The sequence below is a fragment of the Larus michahellis genome, unplaced genomic scaffold (assembly GCF_964199755.1).
Source record: "Larus michahellis unplaced genomic scaffold, bLarMic1.1 SCAFFOLD_362, whole genome shotgun sequence".
Taxonomy (NCBI): Eukaryota; Metazoa; Chordata; class Aves; order Charadriiformes; family Laridae; genus Larus; species Larus michahellis.
In genome coordinates this window covers 13,976-38,521 of record NW_027435898.1, presented here as the reverse complement: position 1 = coordinate 38,521, position 24,546 = coordinate 13,976, and the positions used below count along the sequence as shown (strand labels likewise).

At 65.9% G+C, this 24,546-nt stretch overlaps 1 protein-coding gene across 1 annotated transcript in view; it reads right to left on the bottom strand.

Moving 5' to 3' along the window:
• Positions 1–24,546, bottom strand: part of LOC141736748 (ryanodine receptor 1-like) — a gene marked incomplete at its 3' end in the record, with an annotated part of 68,361 nt that overhangs the window by 31,658 nt on the left and 12,157 nt on the right. The window contains 20 exon segments of the mRNA XM_074571313.1: positions 2,210–2,322; positions 3,390–3,527; positions 3,684–3,743; positions 3,860–4,030; positions 5,007–5,021; positions 6,856–6,948; positions 7,063–7,150; positions 7,867–8,107; positions 9,931–10,245; positions 11,508–11,638; positions 12,787–12,868; positions 14,458–14,696; positions 15,751–15,811; positions 15,934–15,983; positions 17,222–17,343; positions 18,430–18,497; positions 21,743–21,858; positions 22,135–22,258; positions 24,215–24,290; positions 24,388–24,465. Coding sequence (XP_074427414.1) covers positions 2,210–2,322; positions 3,390–3,527; positions 3,684–3,743; positions 3,860–4,030; positions 5,007–5,021; positions 6,856–6,948; positions 7,063–7,150; positions 7,867–8,107; positions 9,931–10,245; positions 11,508–11,638; positions 12,787–12,868; positions 14,458–14,696; positions 15,751–15,811; positions 15,934–15,983; positions 17,222–17,343; positions 18,430–18,497; positions 21,743–21,858; positions 22,135–22,258; positions 24,215–24,290; positions 24,388–24,465 — 2,381 coding nt within the window.

Sequence of the window (24,546 nt, the reverse complement as noted above, 5' to 3'; positions counted from 1 at the left end):
GGGGGCTCCCAGTTACCCCCAGTTGCACCCAGTTACTCCCGGTTGCACCCAGGGGCTCCCAGAAGGGCTCTGGGTTGCCCCGGGGGGGCTCCCAGTTACCCCCAGTTGCCCCTAGTTACTCCCAGTTGCCCCCAGAAGGGCTCTGGGCTGCCCCGGGGGGGCTCCCAGTTACCCCCAGTTGCACCCAGTTACTCCCAGTTACCCCCAGAAGGGCTCTGGGTTGCCCCGGGGGGGCTCCCACTTACTCCCAGTTGCCCCCAGTTGCACCCAGGGGCTCCCAGTTACTCCCAGTTGCACCCAGGGGCTCCCGGTTGCCCCCAGAAGGGCTCTGGGTTGCCCCGGGGGGGGTTCCCACTTACCCCCAGTTGCACCCAGGGGCTCCCAGTTACCCCCAGTTGCCCCTAGTTACTCCCAGTTGCCCCCAGAGGGGCTCTGGGTTACCCCAGGGGGGCTCCCAGTTACCCCCAGTTGCACCCAGGGGCTCCCAGTTGCCCCCAGAAGGGCTCTGGGTTGCCCCGGGGGGGCTCCCACTTACCCCCAGTTGCACCCAGAGGCTCCCAGTTACTCCCAGTTGCACCCAGGGGCTCCCAGAAGGGCTCTGGGTTGCCCCGGGGGGGCTCCCAGTTACCCCCAGTTGCACCCAGGGGCTCCCAGTTGCCCCCAGAAGGGCTCTGGGTTGCCCCAGGGGGGCTCCCACTTACTCCCAGTAGCCCCCAGTTGCACCCAGGGGCTCCCAGTTACCCCCAGTTGCACCCAGGGGCTCCCAGTTGCCCCCAGAAGGGCTCTGGGGTGCCCCGGGGGGGGCTCCCACTTACCCCCAGTTGCACCCAGGGGCTCCCAGTTACCCCCAGAAGGGCTCTGGGTTGCCCCGGGGGGGCTCCCACTTACTCCCAGTTGCCCCCAGTTGCACCCAGGGGCTCCCACTTACTCCCAGTTGCACCCAGGGGCTCCCGGTTGCCCCCAGAAGGGCTCTGGGGTGCCCCGGGGGGGGCTCCCAGTTACTCCCGGTTGCACCCATGGGCTCCCAGTTACTCCCAGTTGCACCCAGGGGCTCCCAGAAGGGCTCTGGGTTGCCCCGGGGGGGGCTCCCACTTACCCCCAGTTGCACCCAGTTACTCCCAGTGGCCCCCAGAAGGGCTCTGGGCTGCCCCGGGGGGGCTCCCAGTTACCCCCAGTTGCACCCAGGGGCTCCCGGTTGCTCCCAGTTGCACCCAGGGGCTCCCGGTTGCCCCCAGAAGGGCTCTGGGTTGCCCCGGGGGGGGCTCCCAGTTACCCCCAGTTGCACCCAGGGGCTCCCAGTTGCCCCCAGAAGGGCTCTGGGTTGCCCCAGGGGGGCTCCCACTTACTCCCAGTAGCCCCCAGTTGCACCCAGGGGCTCCCAGTTACTCCCAGTTGCACCCAGGGGCTCCCAGTTGCCCCCAGAGGGACTCTGGGTTGCCCCAGGGGAGCTCCCAGTTACCCCCAGTTGCACCCAGTTACTCCCAGTTACCCCCAGAAGGGCTCTGGGTTGCCCCGGGGGGGCTCCCACTTACTCCCAGTTGCCCCCAGTTGCACCCAGGGGCTCCCAGTTACTCCCAGTTGCACCCAGGGGCTCCCGGTTGCCCCCAGAAGGGCTCTGGGTTGCCCCGGGGGGGGCTCCCACTTACCCCCAGTTGCACCCAGGGGCTCCCAGTTACCCCCAGTTGCCCCTAGTTACTCCCAGTTGCCCCCAGAGGGGCTCTGGGTTACCCCAGGGGGGCTCCCAGTTACCCCCAGTTGCACCCAGGGGCTCCCAGTTGCCCCCAGAAGGGCTTTGGGTTGCCCCGGGGGGGCTCCCACTTACCCCCAGTTGCACCCAGGGGCTCCCAGTTACTCCCAGTTGCACCCAGTTACTCCCGGTTGCCCCCAGAGGGGCTCTGGGTTGCCCCGGGGGGGCTCCCAGTTACTCCCAGTTGCACGCAGTTACTCCCAGTTGTACCCAGTTACTCACGGTTGCCTCCAGAAGGGCTCTGGGTTGCCCCGGGGGTGGCTCCCAGTTACTCCCAGTTGCCCCCAGCTGCCTCCCAGGGGCTTCCCAGTTGCCCCCAGTTGCCTCCCAGTTGCTCCCAGGGGCTTCCCAGTTGCCCCCCGGCATTCCCAGTCTTCCCCAGGGGGTTCAGAGTCCGCCCCCCCAGCCCCTCCCAGCCCCTCCCAGTCCCTCCCAGTCCCTCCCAGTGCTCCCAGTGCCCACCTGGGCAGGTTGTAGAGGGGGGTCATGCGGAAGCAGGCGACGACGGCGCGGCGGCGCTGCTTGGAGAGCAGCTTGTGCCACACGGCCTTCTTCGACTTGTAGGGGTGCTCCGTCTGGGGGGGGCGCGGGCACGGGGGGGGTCACCTGGGCACCCCCACACCATCCCCCCGGGACCCCCCCGCGGCCCCCCAGGGACCCCCAGGACCCCCCCGGGACCCCAACCTGCTCGAGGTGGTAGAGCATGGCCAACATCTAGACCCCAAAGACCATCCAGACCCCCCCAGGGCCCCCCAGAACCCCCCAGGACCCCCCCGGGACCCCAACCTGCTTGAGGTGGTAGAGCACGGCCAACATCTAGACCCCAAAGACCATCCAGACCCCCCCAGGGCCCCCCAGGACCCCCCCAGGACGCCCCCGGGACCCCAACCTGCTCGAGGTGGTAGAGCACGCCCAACATCTAGACCCCAAAGACCATCCAGACCCACCCAGGGCCCCCCCAGGGTCCCCCCAGGCCCCCAACCTGCTCGAGGTGGTAGAGCACGGCCAACATCTAGACCCCAAAGACCATCCAGACCCCCCAGGGTCCCCCCAGGACCCCCCCAGGCCCCCAACCTGCTCGAGGTGGTAGAGCACGCCCAACATCTAGACCCCAAAGACCATCCAGACACCCCCCAGGGCCCCCCAGGACCCCCCCAGGACGCCCCCGGGACCCCAACCTGCTCGAGGTGGTAGAGCACGCCCAACATCTAGACCCCAAAGACCATCCAGACCCACCCAGGGCCCCCCCAGGGTCCCCCCAGGCCCCCAACCTGCTCGAGGTGGTAGAGCACGGCCAACATCTAGACCCCAAAGACCATCCAGACCCCCCAGGGTCCCCCCAGGACCCCCCCAGGCCCCCAACCTGCTCGAGGTGGTAGAGCACGCCCAACATCTAGACCCCAAAGACCATCCAGACACCCCCCAGGGCCCCCCAGGACCCCCCCAGGACCCCCCCGGGACCCCAACCTGCTCGAGGTGGTAGAGCACGGCCAACATCTAGACCCCAAGGACCACCCAGACACCCCCAGGGCCCCCCAGGACCCCCTGGGGCCCCCAACCTGCTCACGGTGGTACAGCACGGCCAACATCTAGACCCCAAAGACCATCCAGACCCCCCCAGGGACCCCCCTGTGACCCCAACCTGCTCGAGGTGGTAGAGCACGGCCGAGACCTCCTGCACCCTCCGGACAATCTTCTCGGGGCTGTCGGAGTCCTCGGCTTTGCCGGCCATCTCCCGGTACAGGGCCATCTGCCACCGCATGGACGAGTTGTTCTCGCACTGGGGACACGGAGGTGGGAACGACGACACGGTGACCACGGGGACATGGTGGGACACACGGGGAGCACGGGGATCGAGGCACCCCGACGACCACGGGGACCACGGGGGGACGCTGCGGGGACGGGGAGGGGACACGGTGGGGACGGGCCACCTCACCTTGCCCTGCAGGTGCAGGTTGTTGTTGAGGAACTCCCGCACCTCCTCATCCGTGTCCTTCTGCAGGGGGACACAGGACGGGGCCACCTCAGGGGCCGTCCCCCGCCCCGGGGGGAGATGTCCCCGAGCCCCGGGGGGGAACGGACGTCCCCGAGCCCCAGGGAGGGGACACCCACCAGGGCGTAGCGGCCCTTGGCCAGGCTGATGAGCTCCTGGTCGGTGGGCGAGCACATGTTGAGGCCGATGGGCAGCATCTTCTTCAGGGTGGCGACGATGAGGGAGGTGTGGACGGAGTAGCGGTCCCCCCGCCGCTTCTTCTTCGTCCGCTCCTGCTCCGAGCCGCCCCCCTGCGGGGACAGGGACGGGGACGGGGACGGGGACAGGGGGGGACACGGCGCGTCAGGGCCACCACCACCCCGGGCCAAGGGGTCCGGCGGGGTCAGGGACTGGAGTTCCACGTCACGGGGACGGCGGCGGCGGCGGGACCCAACCCCCCCGTGCCATAGGGACGGGGGACGTCAGCACCAGGACCCCAAAGTCACGGGGATGGGGACATCGGTGTCCCCCATAAGGGTGAGGGACATCAGGACCCCCATGTCACAGGGATGGGGACATCGGTGTCCCCCATGAGGGACATCAGTGTCCTCCATAAGGGTGAGGGACATCAACACCAGGACCCCCATGTCACAGGGATGGGGACATCAGTGTCCTCCATAAGGGTGAGGGACATCAACACCAGGACCCCCAAGTCACAGGGATGGGGACGTCGGTGTCCCCCATAAGGGTGAGGGACATCAGGACCCCCATGTCACAGGGATGGGGACATCGGTGTCCCCCATAAGGACGGGGGACATCAGGACCAGGACCCCCATGTCACAGGGATGGGGACATCGGTGTCCCCCATAAGGACGGGGGACATCAGGACCAGGACCCCAAAGTCACAGGGATGGGGACATCGGTGTCCCCCATAAGGGTGAGGGACATCAGCACCAGGAGCCCTGTGCCACTGGGGACATCAGGGCCGGGACCCTGGTGCCACACAGCTCCAGAGGTCCCAGATGTGGGGCAGGATGTGCCTTTGGGGGTCCCAGCCCTGGTGGCCCCATAGAACAACACCCTGGAGGGTCTTTGGGGGTCCCAGCCGTGGTGGCCCCATAGAACAACACCCTGGAGGGTCTTTGGGGGTCCCAGCCGTGGCGGCCCCATAGAACAAGACCCTGGAGGGGTCCTGGGGGTCCCGGCCGTGGCAGCCCCATAGGGCAGGACCCCAGGGCGGGGGCCGGGGTCCCTGGCCCCCTCCCCGCGCGGCGTGGCCCCGCTAACCTGGCCGTCTCCGGACTAGGTGCCAGCACCCGCAGCCGAGGGCAGGAGAGAAGAGACAGCGTTAGGTCCCCGGCCCCACGGCGCCGGGCGCAGACGCGGGGGTCCGGAGCCCCCTGGAGAAGGGGCTTGGGGGGGGGCAGCGGGTGGGGCGGGAGGGATGGGGACACCTGGGGTTGGGTGGGTTTGGGGGCACGGGGTGGGTTGTGGGGTGGTTTGGGGGCACCAGGGATGGGTTTTGGGGGCACTTTGGGGGCACGGGATGGGTTGTGGGTGGTTTGGGGGCACCAGGGGTGGGTTTGGGGGCACTTTGGGGGCACGGGATGGGTTGTGGGGTGGTTTGGGGGCACAGGGTGGGTTGGGAGGGATGTGGGGCACCTGGGGTTGGGTGGGTTTGGGGGCACGGGGTGGGTTGTGGGGTGGTTTGGGGGCACCAGGGGTGGGTTTGGGGGCACTTTGGGGGCACGGGGTGGGTTTGGGGGGTGGTTTGGGGGCACCAGGGATGGGTTTGGGGGCACTTTGGGGGCACGGGATGGGTTGTGGGTGGTTTGGGGGCACCAGGGGTGGGTTTGGGGGCACTTTGGGGGCACGGGATGGGTTGTGGGGTGGTTTGGGGGCACAGGGTGGGTTAGGAGGGATGTGGGGCACCTGGGGTTGGGTGGGTTTGGGGGCACAGGGTGGGTTTGGGGTGGTTTGGGGTCACCGGGGGTGGGTTTTGGGGCACTTTGGGGGCATGGGGTGGGTTGTGGGGTGGTTTGGGGGCACAGGGTGGGTTGGGAGGGATGGGGACACCTGGGGTTGGGTGGGTTTGGGGGCACAGGGTGGGTTGTGGGGTGGTTTGGGGGCACCAGGGGTGGGTTTGGGGGCACTTTGGGGGCACGGGATGGGTTGTGGGTGGTTTGGGGGCACCAGGGGTGGGTTTGGGGGCACTTTGGGGGCACAGGATGGGTTGCGGGGTGGTTTGGGGGCACAGGGTGGGTTGGGAGGGATGTGGGGCACCTGGGGTTGGGTGGGTTTGGGGGCACGGGGTGGGTTGTGGGGTGGTTTGGGGGCACCAGGGGTGGGTTTGGGGGCACTTTGGGGGCACGGGATGGGTTGTGGGGTGGTTTGGGGGCACAGGGTGGGTTGGGAGGGATGTGGGGCACCTGGGGTTGGGTGGGTTTGGGGGCACGGGGTGGGTTGTGGGGTGGTTTGGGGGCACCAGGGGTGGGTTTGGGGGCACTCTGGGGGCACGGGATGGGTTTGGGGGGTGGTTTGGGGGCACCAGGGATGGGTTTGGGGGCACTTTGGGGGCACGGGATGGGTTGTGGGGTGGTTTGGGGGCACCAGGGGTGGGTTTGGGGGCACTTTGGGGGCACAGGATGGGTTGCGGGGTGGTTTGGGGGCACAGGGTGGGTTGGGAGGGATGTGGGGCACCTGGGGTTGGGTGGGTTTGGGGGCACGGGGTGGGTTGTGGGGTGGTTTGGGGGCACCAGGGGTGGGTTTGGGGGCACTTTGGGGGCACGGGATGGGTTGTGGGGTGGTTTGGGGGCACAGGGTGGGTTGGGAGGGATGTGGGGCACCTGGGGTTGGGTGGGTTTGGGGGCACGGGGTGGGTTGTGGGGTGGTTTGGGGTCACTGGGGGTGGGTTTGGGGGCACTTTGGGGGCAGGGGGTGGGTTGTGGGGTGGGTTTGGGGGCCCGGGGAGGGATGGGGACACACCTGGGGTTGGGTGGGTTGGGGCAGACGTGGGGAGGGCTTGGGGGGGGTGCAGGTTGGGGGGCTCTGGGGGGGCCGTGCAGGAGGTGGGGGCGCAGTTGGGGGGACGGGACGTGTGGGGCGCGTGTCCTCCCCGCCCCGCCCTGCCCCACACCTTGGCCATCTTGCTCTTGCTGTCGGCCGTGAGGAAGGACATGTTGTTGATCTCGTTCTGCACCACGAAGTTCTGCTCCTCACGCTTGAAGTTCTGCCGTGGGGCGGGGGGGGGGGGGGGAGGAGATGTGGGGCTGAGCGACACCCCCCCCCGCCCCCCCGGACACCCCTCCCCCCGGGTCCCCCCCCGGTGTCCCCCCCGACTCACGTGGGACTTGGACCAGTAGATGAAGACCTCCCCGACCATGCGGAACAGCTCCTCCGCGTCCTCGTTGGGCTCCGTCAGCCACTTGGCCCTGCCGGACCCACGGCCACCATCAGTGGGTCTCCGTGGCCACCATCGGTAGGTCCCCATGGCCAACATCGGTAGGTCCCCATGGCCACCATCAGTGGGTCTCCATGGCCAACATCGGTAGGTCCCCATGGCCACCATCAGTAGATCCCCATGGCCACCACCAGTAGGTCCCCATGGCCACCATCATTGGGTCCCCATGGCCACCATCGGTAGGTCCCCATGGCCACCATCAGTGGGTCCCCGTGGCCACCATCATTGGGTCCCCATGGCCACCATCAGTGGGTCCCCATGGTCAACATTGGTAGGTCCCCATGGCCACCATCATTAGATCTCCATGGCCACCACCAGTAGGTCCCCATGGCCACCATCATTGGGTCCCCATGGCCAACATCGGTAGGTCCCCATGGCCACCATCAGTGGGTCCCCATAGCCACCATCGGTAGGTCCCCATGGCCACCGTCAGTGGGTCCCCATGGCCACCATCACTAGGTCCCCATGGCCACCATCAGTGGGTCCCCAAGGCCACCATCATTGGGTCCCCATGGCCACCATCAGTGGGTCCCCAGGGCCACCATCAGGAGATGACGTCCACGCCGCCACCCCCAGTTTCGCCCCACACCTTCTCCTTGGCTCCACCACGGGTGGACCAAGGTCCCCAAGGGACGTTCCTCAGCGTCCCCGTGTCCCCGCGGCCGTGCCCCCCGTCCCCCCCCTCACCGGCTGTTGTCCACGTAGCGGATGAGCAGGGGGTAGAGCGCGTAGAGGTCGCGGCAGAGGACGGAAAACTCGTCGCGGATGAGCAGCTCGGCCTCCTCCCCCTCCGCCTTGGCCTCCATGCGGAGCTGCTCCTCCTCGGCCACCACTTTGCCCGCCCGTTTCTTCAGCTTCTCCATGGTGGGGATGAAGTGGGAGCGCAGCAGCTCCGGCTTGGCCTTGCTGACGATGGGCTGGGCGAAGACTGCGGGGACAGGGCGGGGGACGGGGGGCTGCAGCCGGGGGACACGCCTGGGGGACACCCAGACCTCCCTGGGACCGGCCACGGCCACCAGCACCAGCCCTGGGACCAGCCACGGCCACCAGCTCATCTGTGGGACCACCCACGGCCACCAGCATCATCTCTAGAACTTGTCCAGGGCCACCAGCACCACCCTTTGGGCCACCAGCACCATCCTTGGGACGGCCAAAAGCCACCAGCTCATCTGTGGGACCACCGAGGGCCACCAGCATCATCTCTAGAACTTGTCCAGGGCCACCAGCACCACCCTTGGGCCACCAGCACCATCCTTGGGACCACCAGCACCATCCTTGGGTCTGCCAAAAGCCACCAGCTCATCCGTGGGATGACCGAGGGCCACCCGCATCATCTCTAGAACTTGTCCAGGGCCACCAGCACCACCCTTTGGGCCACCAGCACCACCCTTGGGACTACCAAAAGCCACCAGCTCATCTGTGGGACCACCGAGGGCCACCAGCATCATCTCTAGAACTTGTCCAGGGCCACCAGCACCACCCTTTGTGCCACCACCACCATCCTTGGGACCGCCAAAAGCCACCAGCTCATCTGTGGGACCACCGAGGGCCACCAGCATCATCTCTAGAACTTGTCCAGGGCCACCAGCACCACCCTTGGGACTGCCAAAAGCCACCAGCTCATCCGTGGGACCACCGAGGGCCACCAGCATCATCTCTAGAACTTGTCCAGGGCCACCAGCACCACCCTTTGGGCCACCAGCACCATCCTTGAGGCCACCAGCACCATCCTTGGGTCCACCAAAAGCCACCAGCTCATCTGTGGGACCACTGAGGGCCACCAGCATCATCTCTAGAACTTGCCCAGGGCCACCAGCACCACCCTTTGGGCCACCAGTACCACCCTTGGGACTGCCAAAAGCCACCAGCTCATCTGTGGGACCACCGAGGGCCACCAGCATCATCTCTAGAACTTGTCCAGGGCCACCAGCACCACCCTTGGGCCACCAGCACCATCCTTGGGGCCACCAGCACCATCCTTGGATCCGCCAAAAGCCACCAGCTCATCTGTGGGACCACCGAGGGCCACCCGCATCATCTCTAGAACTTGTCCAGGGCCACCAGCACCACCCTTTGGGCCACCACCACCATCCTTGGGACCGCCAAAAGCCACCAGCTCATCTGTGGGACCACCGAGGGCCACCAGCATCATCTCTAGAACTTGTCCAGGGCCACCAGCACCACCCTTGGGCCACCAGCACCATCCTTGGGGCCACCAGCACCATCCTTGGATCCGCCAAAAGCCACCAGCTCATCTGTGGGACCACCGAGGGCCACCCGCATCATCTCTAGAACTTGTCCAGGGCCACCAGCACCACCCTTTGGGCCACCACCACCATCCTTGGGACCGCCAAAAGCCACCAGCTCATCTGTGGGACCACCCACGGCCACCAGCATCATCTCTAGAACTTGTCCAGGGCCACCACCACCACCCTTGGGACCACCAAAAGCCACCAGCTCATCTGTGAGACCACCGAGGGCCACCAGCATCATCTCTAGAACTTGCCCAGGGCCACCAGCACCACCCTTGGGACCACCAAAAGCCACCAGCTCATCTGTGAGACCACCGAGGGCCACCAGCATCATCTCTAGAACTTGCCCAGGGCCACCAGCACCACCCTTTGGGCCACCAGCACCATCCTTGGGGCCACCAGCACCATCCTCGGGTCCACCAAAAGCCACCAGCTCATCTGTGGGACCACCCACAGCCACCAGCCCCACCTATGGGGCCACCAGCCCCCCCGCGCCCACCTGCCAGGCGCTTCATCCAGGAGGCCTCGTCGATGCCCAGGTTGTTGACCACGATGCGGAGGATGTTGCCCAGGAGGGCGTTGAGGTGCTGGCCGGTGACGGCCGTGGGCCAGGGTCCCTGGGGCTGGGTGTCGGGGCCCCGCTCCCACCAGCGGGGCAGGTAGTTGCAGAGCATGGGGAGGGTCACCTCGATGACGTGGGGCATCTCGGTGTAACGGGCCCCCGACTCCGCCAGCCCCCCGATGTCCCGCATCAGCCGCTCCAGGTCGGGGATGTCCGGGCACATCTCCTCCACCCGGCCGGGCAGCCCCAGGACTGCGGGGACACGGGGCTGGCACCGGGCTGGGGGGGGCGCCCCACGGCGAGGGGGATGACCCCCACGGCGAGGGGATGAGGGGACCCCCAGCGGGGCGAGAACTCGGAGGAGTTCACCCAACGAGGAGAACGTCGAGGACACGTTGGGGACACGCTGGGGACAGGGAGGTTGGGAGGGAGGTGGGACATGGAGACATTGGGGACACATTGGGGACACGCTGGGGACAGGGAGGTTGGGAGGGAGGTGGGACATGGGGAGATGTTGGGGACATGTTGGGGACACATTGGGGACAGGGAGGTTGGGAGGGAGGTGGGACATGGAGACGTTGGGGACACATTGGGGACACGTTGGGGACAGGGAGGTTGGGAGGGAGGTGGGACATGGGGAGATGTTGGGGACACGTTGGGGACAGGGAGGTTGGGAGGGAGGTGGGACATGGAGACGTTGGGGACACGTTGGGGACACGTTGGGGACAGGGAGGTTGGGAGGGAGGTGGGACGTGGGGAGATGTTGGGGACACGTTGGGGACACGTTGGGGACAGGGAGGTTGGGAGGGAGGTGGGACATGGGGAGACGTTGGGGACACGTTGGGGAGATGTTGGGGACACGTTGGGGACAGGGAGGTTGGGAGGGAGGTGGGACGCGGGGAGACGTTGGGGACACGTTGGGGAGATGTTGGGGACACGTTGGGGACAGGGAGGTTGGGAGGGAGGTGGGACGTGGGGAGATGTTGGGGACACGTTGGGGAGATGTTGGGGACACGTTGGGGACAGGAAGGTTGGGAGGGAGGTGGAACATGGGGAGATGTTGGGGACACGTTGGGGACACATTGGGGACAGGGAGGTTGGGAGGGAGGTGGGACGTGGGGAGACGTTGGGGACACCCTGGGGAGACGTTGGGGACACGGAGGACTCCCAACAAGGAGCCCCCCAACAAGGGGGACGTGGTGGTGGCACCAAGGCGGGGGGGACGAGCGAGGGGGCCCGGGGACAAGGGGGACGCGCCAGCGTTGGGGGGGGGGGCCGTCGGGGCGCCCCGAAGCCGGGGAGGTTTGGGGGTGCCCCACAGCTGGTGGGGACGAGCGAGAGGGGCAACGGAGACGTGGGGGGGGACCCCAAACCTGGAGCCACTTTTGGGGGGGGGGCGGCATCGGGGTACCCCAAAGAAGAACCATGGGGCGCCCTAGAGCAACTGTGGGACATGGGGGTGGCCGCGGGGACGTATGGGGGGGACACCCGGGGGGGGTCCCTGCCCCACTCACTGGCGCGTTCGCGGGGGGACTTGGTGCTGTAGACGGAGCAGGGGTTGAACTCGTTGAGGTGGGGCTCCAGGAAGGCCACGGGCATGGCGGCGGCCAGGCGGGCCAGGCACTCCCCCAGCGCCGGGCGCTGCCTGCGGGCACAGGCCATGGGCTCACCCTCCCGCCCCACGGCGCCCCACGGCGCCCCGCGGCGCCCCACGGGCACGAGCATCTCACGGGCACGAACATCTCATGAACATCCCGTGGGCACCACGTGGTCTGCGGGGAGGGGGGTCCCAGGGGGCACGGGCGACCCATGGACACGGGCACCCCATGGGGCGCCCCATGGTCACCCCACGGTCACCCCAGCTCCACGGGCACCCCATGGGAACAGGCGCCCCAGGGCCACCCCGGAGCCAAAGACCCACCACAGTCATGGACATCTCATGAACATCCCGTGGGCACCACATGGTCTGCGGGGAGGGGGGTCCCAGGGGGCACGGGCGACCCATGGACGTGGGCACCCCATGGGGCGCCCCATGGTCACCCCGGCTCCACGGGCACCCCATGGGAACAGGTGCCCCAGGGCCACCCCAGAGCCAGAGACCCACCACGGTCATGGACATCTCATGAACATCCCGTGGGCACCACGTGGTCTGCGGGGAGGGGGGTCCCAGGGGGCACGGGCGACCCATGGACACGGGCGCCCCATGGGGCGCCCCATGGTCACCCCACGGTCACCCCAGCTCCACGGGCACCCCATGGGAACAGGTGCCCCAGGGCCACCCCAGAGCCACAGACCCACCACGGTCATGGACATCTCATGAACATCCCGTGGGCACCACATGGTCTGCGGGGAGGGGGGTCCCAGGGGGCACGGGCACCCCATGGGGCGCCCCATGGTCACCCCATGGTCACCCCGGCTCCACAGGCACCCCATGGGAACAGGCGCCCCATGGCCACCCCAGAGCCAGAGACCCACCACGGTCATGGACATCTCATGAACATCCCGTGGGCACCCCATGGTCTGCGGGGATGGGGGTCCCAGGGGGCACGTGCACCCCATGGGGCGCCCCATGGTCACCCCACGGTCACCCCGGCTCCACGGGCACCCCATGGGAACAGGTGCCCCAGGGCCACCCCAGAGCCAGAGACCCACCACGGTCATGGGCAACCCAAAGCCACGGGTGGCCCGGGGACCGCGGACACCCCACGGGCACCCCACGGGCACCCCACAAGTGTCCCCAGCTCTGCCAGGAGAGGGGTTCTGGGGGGAGAGGGGACCCCCCCGGCCCCCCACCTCTCCACGTAGGGGTTCCTGGTGGTGCCCAGCGAGTAGATGCTGCACAGGATGCGGTAGCAGGAGACCTGGACGTCGTCGACTGCGGGGACAGGGGACGGTCAAGGCCGCGGTGTCCCCAACTGTCCCCAGAACCGTCCCAGCGCCCTCAGCCTGCCTCGCCACCCCCGGCCCCAACGTCTCCACGTCCCACCTCCCTCCCGACCTCCCTGTCCCCAACGTGTCCCCAACGTCTCCCCAATGTCTCCTCACGTCCCACCTCCCTCCCAACCTCCCTGTCCCCAACGTGTCCCCAACGTGTCCCCATGTCCCACCTCCCTCCCGACCTCCCTGTCCCCAACGTGTCCCCAACGTGTCCCCAACGTGTCCCCAATGTCTCCCCATGTTCCACCTCCCTCCTGACCTCCCTGTCCCCAACGTGTCCCCAACGTGTCCCCATGTCCCACCTCCCTCCCAACCTCCCTGTCCCCAACGTGTCCCCAACGTCTCCACGTCCCACCTCCCTCCCGACCTCCCTGTCCCCAACGTGTCCCCAACGTGTCCCCATGTCCCACCTCCCTCCCAACCTCCCTGTCCCCAACGTGTCCCCAACGTCTCCACGTCCCACCTCCCTCCCGACCTCCCTGTCCCCAACGTGTCCCCAACGTGTCCCCATGTCCCACCTCCCTCCCGACCTCCCTGTCCCCAACGTGTCCCCAACGTGTCCCCATGTTCCACCTCCCTCCCGACCTCCCTGTCCCCAAGGTGTCCCCAATGTCTCCCCATGTTCCACCTCCCTCCCAACCTCCCTGTCCCCAACGTGTCCCCAACGTCTCCACGTCCCACCTCCCTCCCGACCTCCCTGTCCCCAACGTGTCCCCAACGTGTCCCCATGTTCCACCTCCCTCCCGACCTCCCTGTCCCCAAGGTGTCCCCAATGTCTCCCCATGTCCCACCTCCCTCCCAACATCCCTGTCCCCAACGTGTCCCCAACGTCTCCCCAATGTCTCCCCATGTTCCACCTCCCTCCCAACCTCCCTGTCCCCAATGTGTCCACAATGTGTCCCCAACGTGTCCCATGTCACACCTCCCTCCCAACCTCCCTGTCCCCAACGTGTCCCCAACGTCTCCTCACATCCCACCTCCCTCCCAACCTCCCTGTCCCCAACGTGTCCCCAATGTCTCCCCATGTCCCACCTCCCTCCCGACCTCCCTGTCCCCAACGTGTCCCCAATGTGTCCCCAACGTGTCCCCACATCCCACCTCCCTCCCAAGCCCCCTGTCCCCAACGTGTCCCCAACGTGTCCCCAATGTCTCCCTCCCGAGCCCCATGTCCCCAACGTGTCCCCAACATCTCCCCACGTCCCACCTCCCTCCCAACCTCCCTGTCCCCAACGTGTCCCCAATGTGTCCCCAACATCTCCCCACGTCCCACCTCCCTCCCAACCTCCCTGTCCCCAACGTGTCCCCAATGTGTCCCCAACGTCTCCCCACGTCCCACCTCCCTCCCGAGCCCCCTGTCCCCAACGCGTCCCCATGTCCCCACATGTCCCCATGTCCCCTGTCTTTGCTGAACCCCCATCCCCAACGTCTCCCCCACGTCCCACCTCCCCGCCGAGCCCCCGTCCCCAGCGCGTCCCCCTGTCCCCGAGGTGTCCCCCCGTCCCCACGGTGTCCCCCCCCGGTGCTCACGGATGACGTCGTCCCCGAACTGATGCTGCGCCACGTGCTCGAAGAGGGAGGTGAGGACGGGCAGGAGGGCCACCGTGGTGTAGTTGATGTTCTGGGCCACCCCCTTCACCTGGGTGCGGCTCTGGGTCACCTTCCCCAGCTTGAGGTTCTCCACCATCTTCTCGATGTCCTCGGAGGCGCTCTCGAAGAAGGAGCGCAGCCCCGCCTTGACGATCTCGGGGCCCGACTTCATCACCGTCCTGGGGGGCGGCACTCAGCACCGGCACGGCCACCACCCCGGGGGGACACGGGCAGCGTCGGGGACACAGGACACGGCCAGTGGGGACAAGGACACCACCATGGTGACACCAGGACACCGCGGGGACAAGGATATGACCATGGTGGCACCAGGACACCGTGGGGACAAGGACAGCGCCATGGTGGCACCAGGACACCGTGGGGACAAGGATATGACCATGCAGACACCAGGACACCGCCATGGTGCCACCAAGACACCATGCAGACCATGGGGACAAGGACAGCATCATGGTGACACCAGGACACCGTGGGGACAAGGACACCACCATGGTGACACCAGGACACCATGGGGACAAGGACACCACCATGGTGGCATCAGGACACCGTGGGGACAGTGGGCACAAGGACACCGCCATGGAGACACCAGGACACCGTGTGGACAAGGATATGACCATGGAGACTCCAGGACACTGTGGGGACAAGGACACCACCATGGTGACACCAGGCCACCGTGGGGACAAGGACACCGCCACGGTGGCACCAGGACATGGCGGGGACAAGGACATGACCATGGTGGCACCAGGACATGGTGGGGACAAGGACACCGCCATGGTGACACCAGGACACCGTGGGGACAAGGATATGACCATGAAGACACCAGGACACCGTGGGGACAAGGACACCACCATGGTGACACCAGGACACCGTGGGGACAAGGATATGACCATGAAGACACCAGGACACCGTGGGGACAAGGACACCGCCATGGTGACACCAGGACACCGTGGGGACAAGGATATGACCATGAAGACACCAGGACACCGTGGGGACAAGGACACCACCATGGTGACACCAGGACACGGTGGGGACAAGGACACCGCCACGGTGGCACCAGGACATGGCGGGGACAAGGACACCACCATGGTGACACAAGGACACTGTGGGGACAAGGATATGACCATGGAGACACCAGGACACGGTGGGGACAAGGACACCACCATGGTGACACCAGGACACGGTGGGGACAAGGACACCGCCACGGTGGCACCGTCCCACCTGGCGTCCAGCGAGCGGGCCAGGATGTGCAGGCAGTTGACCACGGCCGGCGCGTCGGTCCCTGGGGAGGGGGCCGGGGGCCGGGGGCCAGACGTCAGGTGCCGGCGGGACACCCCCTGTCACTGTCACCCCCTGCCACCGCGGGGGGGGGGGGGGGGGATGTCCCCGGCCGCGTCCCCTTACCGAAGAGCGAGACGCGGTGACGGACGAGCGCGGCCAGTTTGCAGAAGAGGCTGATGGAGGACGGGGACGGGGGTCAAGGGGGGGGTCCCCAAGACCCCCAGCGAGGGGACAGCGTGGACCCCGAGTCCCCTCGGCCGGGGGGTGCAGGGGGACACCCCGAGACCCACCCCCCCACCCCCCAAGGAGCACAGGGTGGGATGGGGCGTCCCATTGCCCAAGGGGATGGGGGTCCGGACACCCCATGGCTGTGGGTCTGGGGGTCTGGATGGGGGTCCGGGGGTCTGGACACCCCATGGTTGGGGGTCTGGAGGTCCGGGTGGGGGTCCGGGGGTCCGGACACCCTATGGTTGGGGGTCTGGGGGTCGGATGGGGGTCTGGGGGTCTGGACACCCCATGGTCGGGGGTCTGGGGGTCTGGACACCCCATGGTTGGGGGTCTGGGGGTCCGGGTGGGGGTCCGGGGGTCCGGACACCCCATGGTTGGGGGTCTGGGGGTCCGGGTGGGGGGTCCGGGGGTCTGGACACCCCATGGTCAGGGATCTGGGGGTCTGGACACCCCATGGTTGGGGGCCTGGGGGTCCAGGTGCCCCATGGCCAGGGGTCTGGGGGGCCGGGTGGGGGTCTGAGGTTTGGGCACCCAATGGCCGGGGGTCTGGGAACCCCATGGCTGTGGTTCTGGGGGTCTGGGTGGGGTTCCAGGGGTCTGGACACCCCATAGCTGTGGGTCTGGGGCGTCTGTGGGTCCGGGGGGGTCTGTGGGTCTGGCCGCCCCATGGCTGGGGCCGTGGGAGTCAGAGTTGGGGGGTCCGAAGGTCCGAGCACCCTATTCCCAGAGCTCTGGGGGGTCTGAGTAGGGGGCCTGGGCACCCCATAGGTGTGGGTCTGGAGGGTCTGGGCGCCCCATAGCTGTGGGTCTGGGGCGTCTGTGGGTCCAGGGGGGTCTGTGGGTCTGGCCGCCCCATGGCTGGGGCTGTGGGAGTCAGAGTTGGGGGGTCCGGAGGTCCGAGCACCCTATTCCCAGAGCTCTGGGGGGTCTGAGTAGGGGGTCTGGGCACCCCATAGGTGTGGGTCTGGAGGGTCTGGACACCCCATAGCTGTGGGTCTGGGGGGTCTGTGGGTCCAGCCACCCCATGGCTGGGGCTGTGGGAGTCAGAGTTGGGGGGTCCGGAGGTCCGAGCACCCTATTCCCAGAGCTCTGGGGGGTCCGAGTAGGGGGTCTGGGCACCCCATAGGTGTGGGTCTGGAGGGTCCGGGCGCCCCATAGCTGTGGGTGTGGGGCTGCCCCCCACCTGGTGATCATCTCCTTCTCCTTGTTGGACGCGTGCCCCCCGCTGCCCAGCACCTTGGCGGGGGTGGAGAGGAAGTAGAGACAGTGGTTGTGGAAGTACTGGTTGATGAGGGGCAGCAGGATCTGGGGGGAGATGGGGGTCAGGAGGGGGCGTCCCCCCCCCAAGGAAGGCTCCGGCACCCCCCCGGCACCCCATAAGTGACCCCCAACACCCCACAGAGACCCCACAGAGACCCCCCCCCAACCCCGAAACACCCCGAGGGCCACCTAAGGAACAGCTCGGCGGCTTATGGGGTCCTCGGCGCCCCATAGCGCCCCCCGACGCCCCATAGGGCCCCCCACGCCCCATAGGGCCCCCCACGCCCCACGGGAGCCGCCCCGGCGTCCGACGGGGACCCCGAGGATCCTTTAAGGGGACCCCCAAGGAACCCCCCCCCCACACACACCGTCTGCATCCCATGGGGACCCCCAACCGCCCCACAGAGACCCCGAGCACCCTATAGGGGACCCTGAGCACCCCACGGGGACCCCAAACACCCTATAGGGGACCCCAAATACCCCATAGAGACCCCAAACACCCTATAGGGGACCCCAAACAGCCCACGGGGACCCCAAGTACCCCATAGAGACCCCAAACGCCCTATAGGGGACCCTGAGCACCCCACGGGGACCCCAAACACCCTATAGGGGACCCCAAATACCCCCCAGAGACCCCAAACGCCCTATAGGGGACCCTGAGCACCCTATGGGGACCCCAAACATCCTATAGGGGACCCCAAATACCCCATAGAGACCCCTAACACCCTATAGGGGACCCTGAGCACCCCACGGGGACCCCAAACACCCTATAGGGGACCCCAAATACCCCATGGAGACCCCAAATGCCCTATAGGGGACCCTGAGCACCCCACAGGGACCCCAAACGCCCTATAGGGGACCCCAAATACCCCCCAGAGACCCCAAACGCCCTATAGGGGACCCCAAACAGCCCACGGGGACCCCAAATACCCCACAGAGACCCCAAACACCCTATAGGGGACCCTGAGCACCCCATGGGGACCCCAAACGCCCTATAGGGGACCCCCAACGCCCCCCCGGGGACCCCCCAAGCCCCCCACTGCCCGTCTCCCTGGCTTGTATCGAAGCCCCCCTGTGCCCCCCCCCCCAGCTTTGGGGTCTCCCCGCCCCACACTTCGGGGTCCCTCTGACCTTGGCGAAGAACTTGATCTCCTGCTCGTGGGGGGACTTCTCCACCCGCCCGCTGCTCACCACGGCCTCTGGGGGGGCGGGAAGATCGGGGTTGGGGGGGGGGACACACGGGGTCTGGGGTAGCACTAAGGGGGGTGTCCGGGGATTGCGGGGGCGCTTGGGGGGGCCAAGGGGGTCCTTCAAGAGGTCCAAGGGGTCTTTCAAGAGGTCCAAGGGGGTCTCAAGGGGTCCAAGGGGGTCTCAAGAGGGTCTCAAGAGGCCCAAGGGGGTCTCAAGAGGTCCAAGGGGTCCTTCAAGAGGGTCTCAAGGGGTCCAAGGGGGTCTCAAGGGGTCCAAAGGCGTCCTTCAAGAAGCCCAAGGGGGTCTCAAGAAGTTCAAGGGGTCCTTCAAGAGGCCCAATGGGGTCTCAAGAGGTTCAAGGGGTCCTTCAAGAGGTCCAAGGGGGTCTCAAGGGGTCCAAGGGGGTCTCAAGAGGTCCAAGGGGTCCTTCAAGAGGGTCTCAAGGGGTCCAAAGGCGTCCTTCAAGAGGCTCAAGGGGGTCTCAAGGGGTCCAAGGGGGTCGCAAGAGGTCCAAGGGGGTCTCAAGGGGTTCAAGGGGGTCTCAAGAAGTCCAAGGGGTCCTTCAAGAGGCCCAAAGGGGTCTCAAGAGGGTCTCAAGGGGTCCAAGGGGTCCTTCAAGAGGGTCTCAAGGGGTCCAAGGGGGTCTCAAGAGGTTCAAGGGGGTCTCAAGGGGCTCAAGGGGGTCTCAAGAAGTCCAAGGGGTCCTTCAAGAGGCCCAAGGGGGTCTCAAGAGGGTCTCAAGGGGTCCAAGGGGTCTTTCAAGAGGGTCTCAAGGGGTCCAAGGGGGTCTCAAGAGGTTCAAGGGGGTCTCAAGGGGCTCAAGGCGGTCCTTCAGGAGGTCCAAGGGGTTCTCAAGGGGTCCAAAGGAAGTCTCAAGAGGTCTGAGGGGGTCTCAAGGGGTCTCAAGAGGCCCAAGGGGGTCTCAAGGTGCTCAAGGTGGTCTCAAGAGGTCCAAGGGGTCCTTCAAGAGGGTCTCAAGGGGTCCAAGGAAGTCTCAAGGGGTCCAAAGGCATCCTTCAAGAAGCCCAAGAGGGTGTCAAGGGGTTCAAGGGGGTCTCAAGAGGGTGTCAAGGGGTTCAAGGGGGCCTCAAGAGGTCCAAGGGGTCCTTCAAGAGGTCCAAGGGGGTCTCAAGAGGTCCAAGGAGGTCTCAAGAGGGTGTCAAGGGGTTCAAGGGGGCCTCAAGAGGTCCAAGGGGTCCTTCAAGAAGCCCAAGGGGGTCTCAAGAGGTCCAAGGGGTCCTTCAAGAGGGTCTCAAGGGGTCCAAGGAAGTCTCAAGGGGTCCAAAGGCATCCTTCAAGAAGCCCAAGAGGGTGTCAAGGGGTTCAAGGGGGTCTCAAGAGGTCCAAGGGGTCCTTCAAGAGGTCCAAGGGGGTCTCAAGAGATCCAAGGAGGTCTCAAGAGGGTGTCAAGGGGTTCAAGGAGGCCTCAAGAGGTCCAAGGGGTCCTTCAAGAAGCCCAAGGGGGTCTCAAGAGGTCCAAGGGGTCCTTCAAGAGGGTCTCAAGGGGTCCAAGGAAGTCTCAAGGGGTCCAAAGGCATCCTTCAAGAAGCCCAAGAGGGTGTCAAGGGGTTCAAGGGGGTCTCAAGAGGTCCAAGGGGTCCTTCAAGAGGTCCAAGGGGGTCTCAAGAGATCCAAGGAGGTCTCAAGAGGGTGTCAAGGGGTTCAAGGGGGCCTCAAGAGGTCCAAGGGGTCCTTCAAGAAGCCCAAGGGGGTCTCAAGAGGTCCAAGGGGTCCTTCAAGAGGGTCTCAAGGGGTCCAAGGAAGTCTCAAGGGGTCCAAAGGCATCCTTCAAGAAGCCCAAGAGGGTGTCAAGGGGTTCAAGGGGGCCTCAAGAGGGTGTCAAGGGGTTCAAGGGGGCCTCGAGAGGTCCAAGGGGTCCTTCAAGAGGTCCAAGGGGGTCTCAAGAGATCCAAGGAGGTCTCAAGAGGGTGTCAAGGGGTTCAAGGGGGCCTCAAGACGTCCAAGGGGTCCTTCAAGAAGCCCAAGGGGGTCTCAAGAGGTCCAAGGGGTCCTTCAAGAGGGTCTCAAGGGGTCCAAGGAAGTCTCAAGGGGTCCAAAGGCATCCTTCAAGAAGCCCAAGAGGGTGTCAAGGGGTTCAAGGGGGTCTCAAGAGGGTGTCAAGGGGTTCAAGGGGACCTCAAGAGGTCCAAGGGGTCCTTCAAGAGGGTCTCAAGGGGTCCAAGGAAGTCTCAAGGGGTCCAAAGGCATCCTTCAAGAAGCCCAAGAGGGTGTCAAGGGGTTCAAGGGGGTCTCAAGAGGGTGTCAAGGGGTTCAAGGGGACCTCAAGAGGTCCAAGGGGTCCTTCAAGAGGGTCTCAAGGGGTCCAAGGAAGTCTCAAGGGGTCCAAAGGCATCCTTCAAGAAGCCCAAGAGGGTGTCAAGGGGTTCAAGGGGGCCTCAAGAGGTCCAAGGGGTCCTTCAAGAGGTCCAAGGGGGTCTCAAGAGGTCCAAGGAGGTCTCAAGAGGGTGTCAAGGGGTTCAAGGGGGCCTCAAGAGGTCCAAGGGGTCCTTCAAGAAGCCCAAGGGGGTCTCAAGAGGTCCAAGGGGTCCTTCAAGAGGGTCTCAAGGGGTCCAAGGAAGTCTCAAGGGGTCCAAAGGCATCCTTCAAGAAGCCCAAGAGGGTGTCAAGGGGTTCAAGGGGGTCTCAAGAGGTCCAAGGGGTCCTTCAAGAGGTCCAAGGGGGTCTCAAGAGGTCCAAGGAGGTCTCAAGAGGGTGTCAAGGGGTTCAAGGGGGCCTCAAGAGGTCCAAGGGGTCCTTCAAGAAGCCCAAGGGGGTCTCAAGAGGTCCAAGGGGTCCTTCAAGAGGGTCTCAAGGGGTCCAAGTAAGTCTCAAGGGGTCCAAAGGCATCCTTCAAGAAGCCCAAGAGGGTGTCAAGGGGTTCAAGGGGGCCTCAAGAGGTCCAAGGGGTCCTTCAAGAGGTCCAAGGGGGTCTCAAGAGATCCAAGGAGGTCTCAAGAGGGTGTCAAGGGGTTCAAGGGGGCCTCAAGAGGTCCAAGGGGGTCCTTCAGGAGGTCCGAGGGGGTCTCAAGGGATTCAAGGGGGTCCTTCAGGAGGTCCGAGGGGGTCTCAAGGGGTTCAAGGGGGTCCTTCAGGAGGCCCGAGGCTGGTCTCAGGAGGTCCGAGGGGGTTCAAGGGGGCAGCAGGGAGGTCTGAGGAGGAGCCGTGGGGGGGGGGGGGTCCCGAGGGAGGGAAGGGGGGGGGATCCCGAGGGGCCTTGGTGGGGGGGGCGGGGGGCGGCCCCCCGGCGCCGTACCCAGGTGGGCGATGAACTCCTGGGAGACGTCCATCCACTTGAGCAGCTGCTGCAGGAAGCCGTAGGCGAAGCGCTTCTCGATGGAGGAGGTGTCCAGCTCCATGTCCTTCAGCCCCCTGCGGCAGGGGGGTCAGGAGGGGGGGGGGGGGAGGCCCCCCCACCCCCCACGCCCCCCACGCCCCCCACCCCCCACCCCCACCTCCGGCAGGACCCAACGGAGGCTCCAGCCCTCCCCCCCACCCCGACTCCGCTGCCCACCCAGACCCTTCCGCCTGTCCCCGAAGCCCCCCCAGAAGCCACCAGCCCCCTCCCAACCCCCTCCCAAGACCACCCGGCCCCCCCCCCCCCCCCCCCCCCCGAAAACCCACCCCAAACCCACCCCCCCCACCCACCGGGTGACGGCGTAGCCGTTGAGCTGCAGGAACTTGAGGAGCTCCTGCGCCTTCTCCCGGTCCCGCGCCTTCTCCTTGGCCGTCAGCGTGTCGTAGGGCACGAGCAGGGGGTGCGAGCCCCCCCCTGGCGTCCCCCCCCCCCCCCCACCGTCAGCACCCACGGGTGGCGTCGGGGGAGGGGGGCACCCATGGGGAGATGCGGCGGGACAGGAGCCCCCGTGGAGGGATGGAGGAGAGCACCCATGGAGGATATATGGGGGGAGGAGAACCCATGGGAGACATAGGGGGAAAGGAGCACCCATGGAGGATATATGGGGTGAGGAGAACCCATGGGAGATGTAGGGGGAAAGGAGCACCCATGGAGGATGTACACGGTGAGGAGCACCCATGGGAGACGTAGGGGAACATGGAGCACCCATGGAGGATATATGGGGGGAGGAGAACCCATGGGAGACGCAGGGGGACATGGAGCACCCATGGAGGATATATGGGGGGAGGAGAACCCATGGGAGACGTAGGGGGACATGGAGCACCCATGGAGGATATATGGGGGGAGGAGAACCCATGGGAGATGTAGGGGGACATGGAGCACCCATGGAGAATATATGGGGTGAGGAGAACCCATGGGAGATGTAGGGGGACATGGAGCACCCATGGAGGATATATGGGGGGAGGAGAACCCATGGGAGACGCAGGGGGACATGGAGCACCCATGGAGAATATATGGGGGGAGGAGAACCCATGGGAGATGTAGGGTGACATGGAGCACCCATGGAGGATATATGGGGTGAGGAGAACCCATGGGAGATGTAGGGGGACATGGAGCACCCATGGAGGATATATGGGGGGAGGAGAACCCATGGGAGACGCAGGGGGACATGGAGCACCCATGGAGGATATATGGGGGGAGGAGAATCCATGGGAGATGTAGGGGGACATGGAGCACCCATGGAGAATATATGGGGTGAGGAGAACCCATGGGAGATGTAGGGGGACATGGAGCACCCATGGAGGATATATGGGGGGAGGAGAACCCATGGGAGACGCAGGGGGACATGGAGCACCCATGGAGGATATATGGGGGGAGGAGAACCCATGGGAGACGCAGGGGGACATGGAGCACCCATGGAGGATATATGGGGGGAGGAGAACCCATGGGAGACGCAGGGGGACATGGAGCACCCATGGAGGATATATGGGGTGAGGAGCACCCATGGGAGACGTAGGGGGACATGGAGCACCCATGGAGGATATATGGGGGGAGGAGAACCCATGGGAGACGCAGGGGGACATGGAGCACCCATGGAGGATGTACACGGTGAGGAGCACCCATGGGAGATGTAGGGGGACATGGAGCACCCATGGAGGATATATGGGGTGAGTAGCACCCATGGGAGATGTAGGGGGAAAGGAGCACCCATGGAGGATGTACACGGTGAGGAGCACCCATGGGAGATGTAGGGGGACATGGAGCACCCATGGAGGATATATGGGGTGAGTAGCACCCATGGGAGATGTAGGGGGAAAGGAGCACCCATGGAGGATGTACACGGTGAGGAGCACCCATGGGAGATGTAGGGGGACATGGAGCACCCATGGAGGATATATGGGGTGAGGAGCACCCATGGGAGATGTAGGGGGAAAGGAGCACCCATGGAGGATGTACACGGTGAGGAGCACCCATGGGAGATGTAGGGGGAAGGGAGGACCCATGGAGGATATATGGGATGAGGAGAACCCATGGGAGACATAGGGGGACATGGAGCACCCATGGAGGGATGGAGGAGGAGAAGAGCACCCATGGAGGATATATGGGATGAGGAGAACCCACGGGAGATGCAGGGGGAAGGGAGGACCCATGGAGGATATATGGGGTGAGGAGAACCCACGGGAGATGCAGGGGGACATGGAGCACCCATGGAGGGATGGAGGAGGAGAAGAGAACCCATGGGAGATGCGGCGAGACAGGAGCACCCATGGAGGATATATGGGGTGAGGAGCACCCACGGGGGGACCCAGGGGTGCCCCATAGGGCTGGGGTGGGGGGGACACGGTGGGGGGTGGGGGACACGGTCCTCACCCTTGGCCTCCAGCTCCAGCTTCTTCTTGCGTCCCCAGGTGTTGTGGTAGTTCTCGGCCAGCTGCTCCGCCATGGCCTGGGGGACACGGCCGGCGGTTGGGGGGGGTCTGAGACGTTGGGGGGACACACACACACAGGGGGGGACACACAACGTGTGGGGGGGACACACTCACCTGCAGCTCCCGGGACAGCGTCACCCCCGAGAGGTCCACGGGCTGGGGGCTGTAGCCGTGGCTGGGGTCGTAGGTGGCCTTGGAGGGGGGGGGGACAGGGCAAGGTGAGGGGCACCATGGGGAGGGGACAACCCCATGGACCCCCCAGGGGTCTGGGGT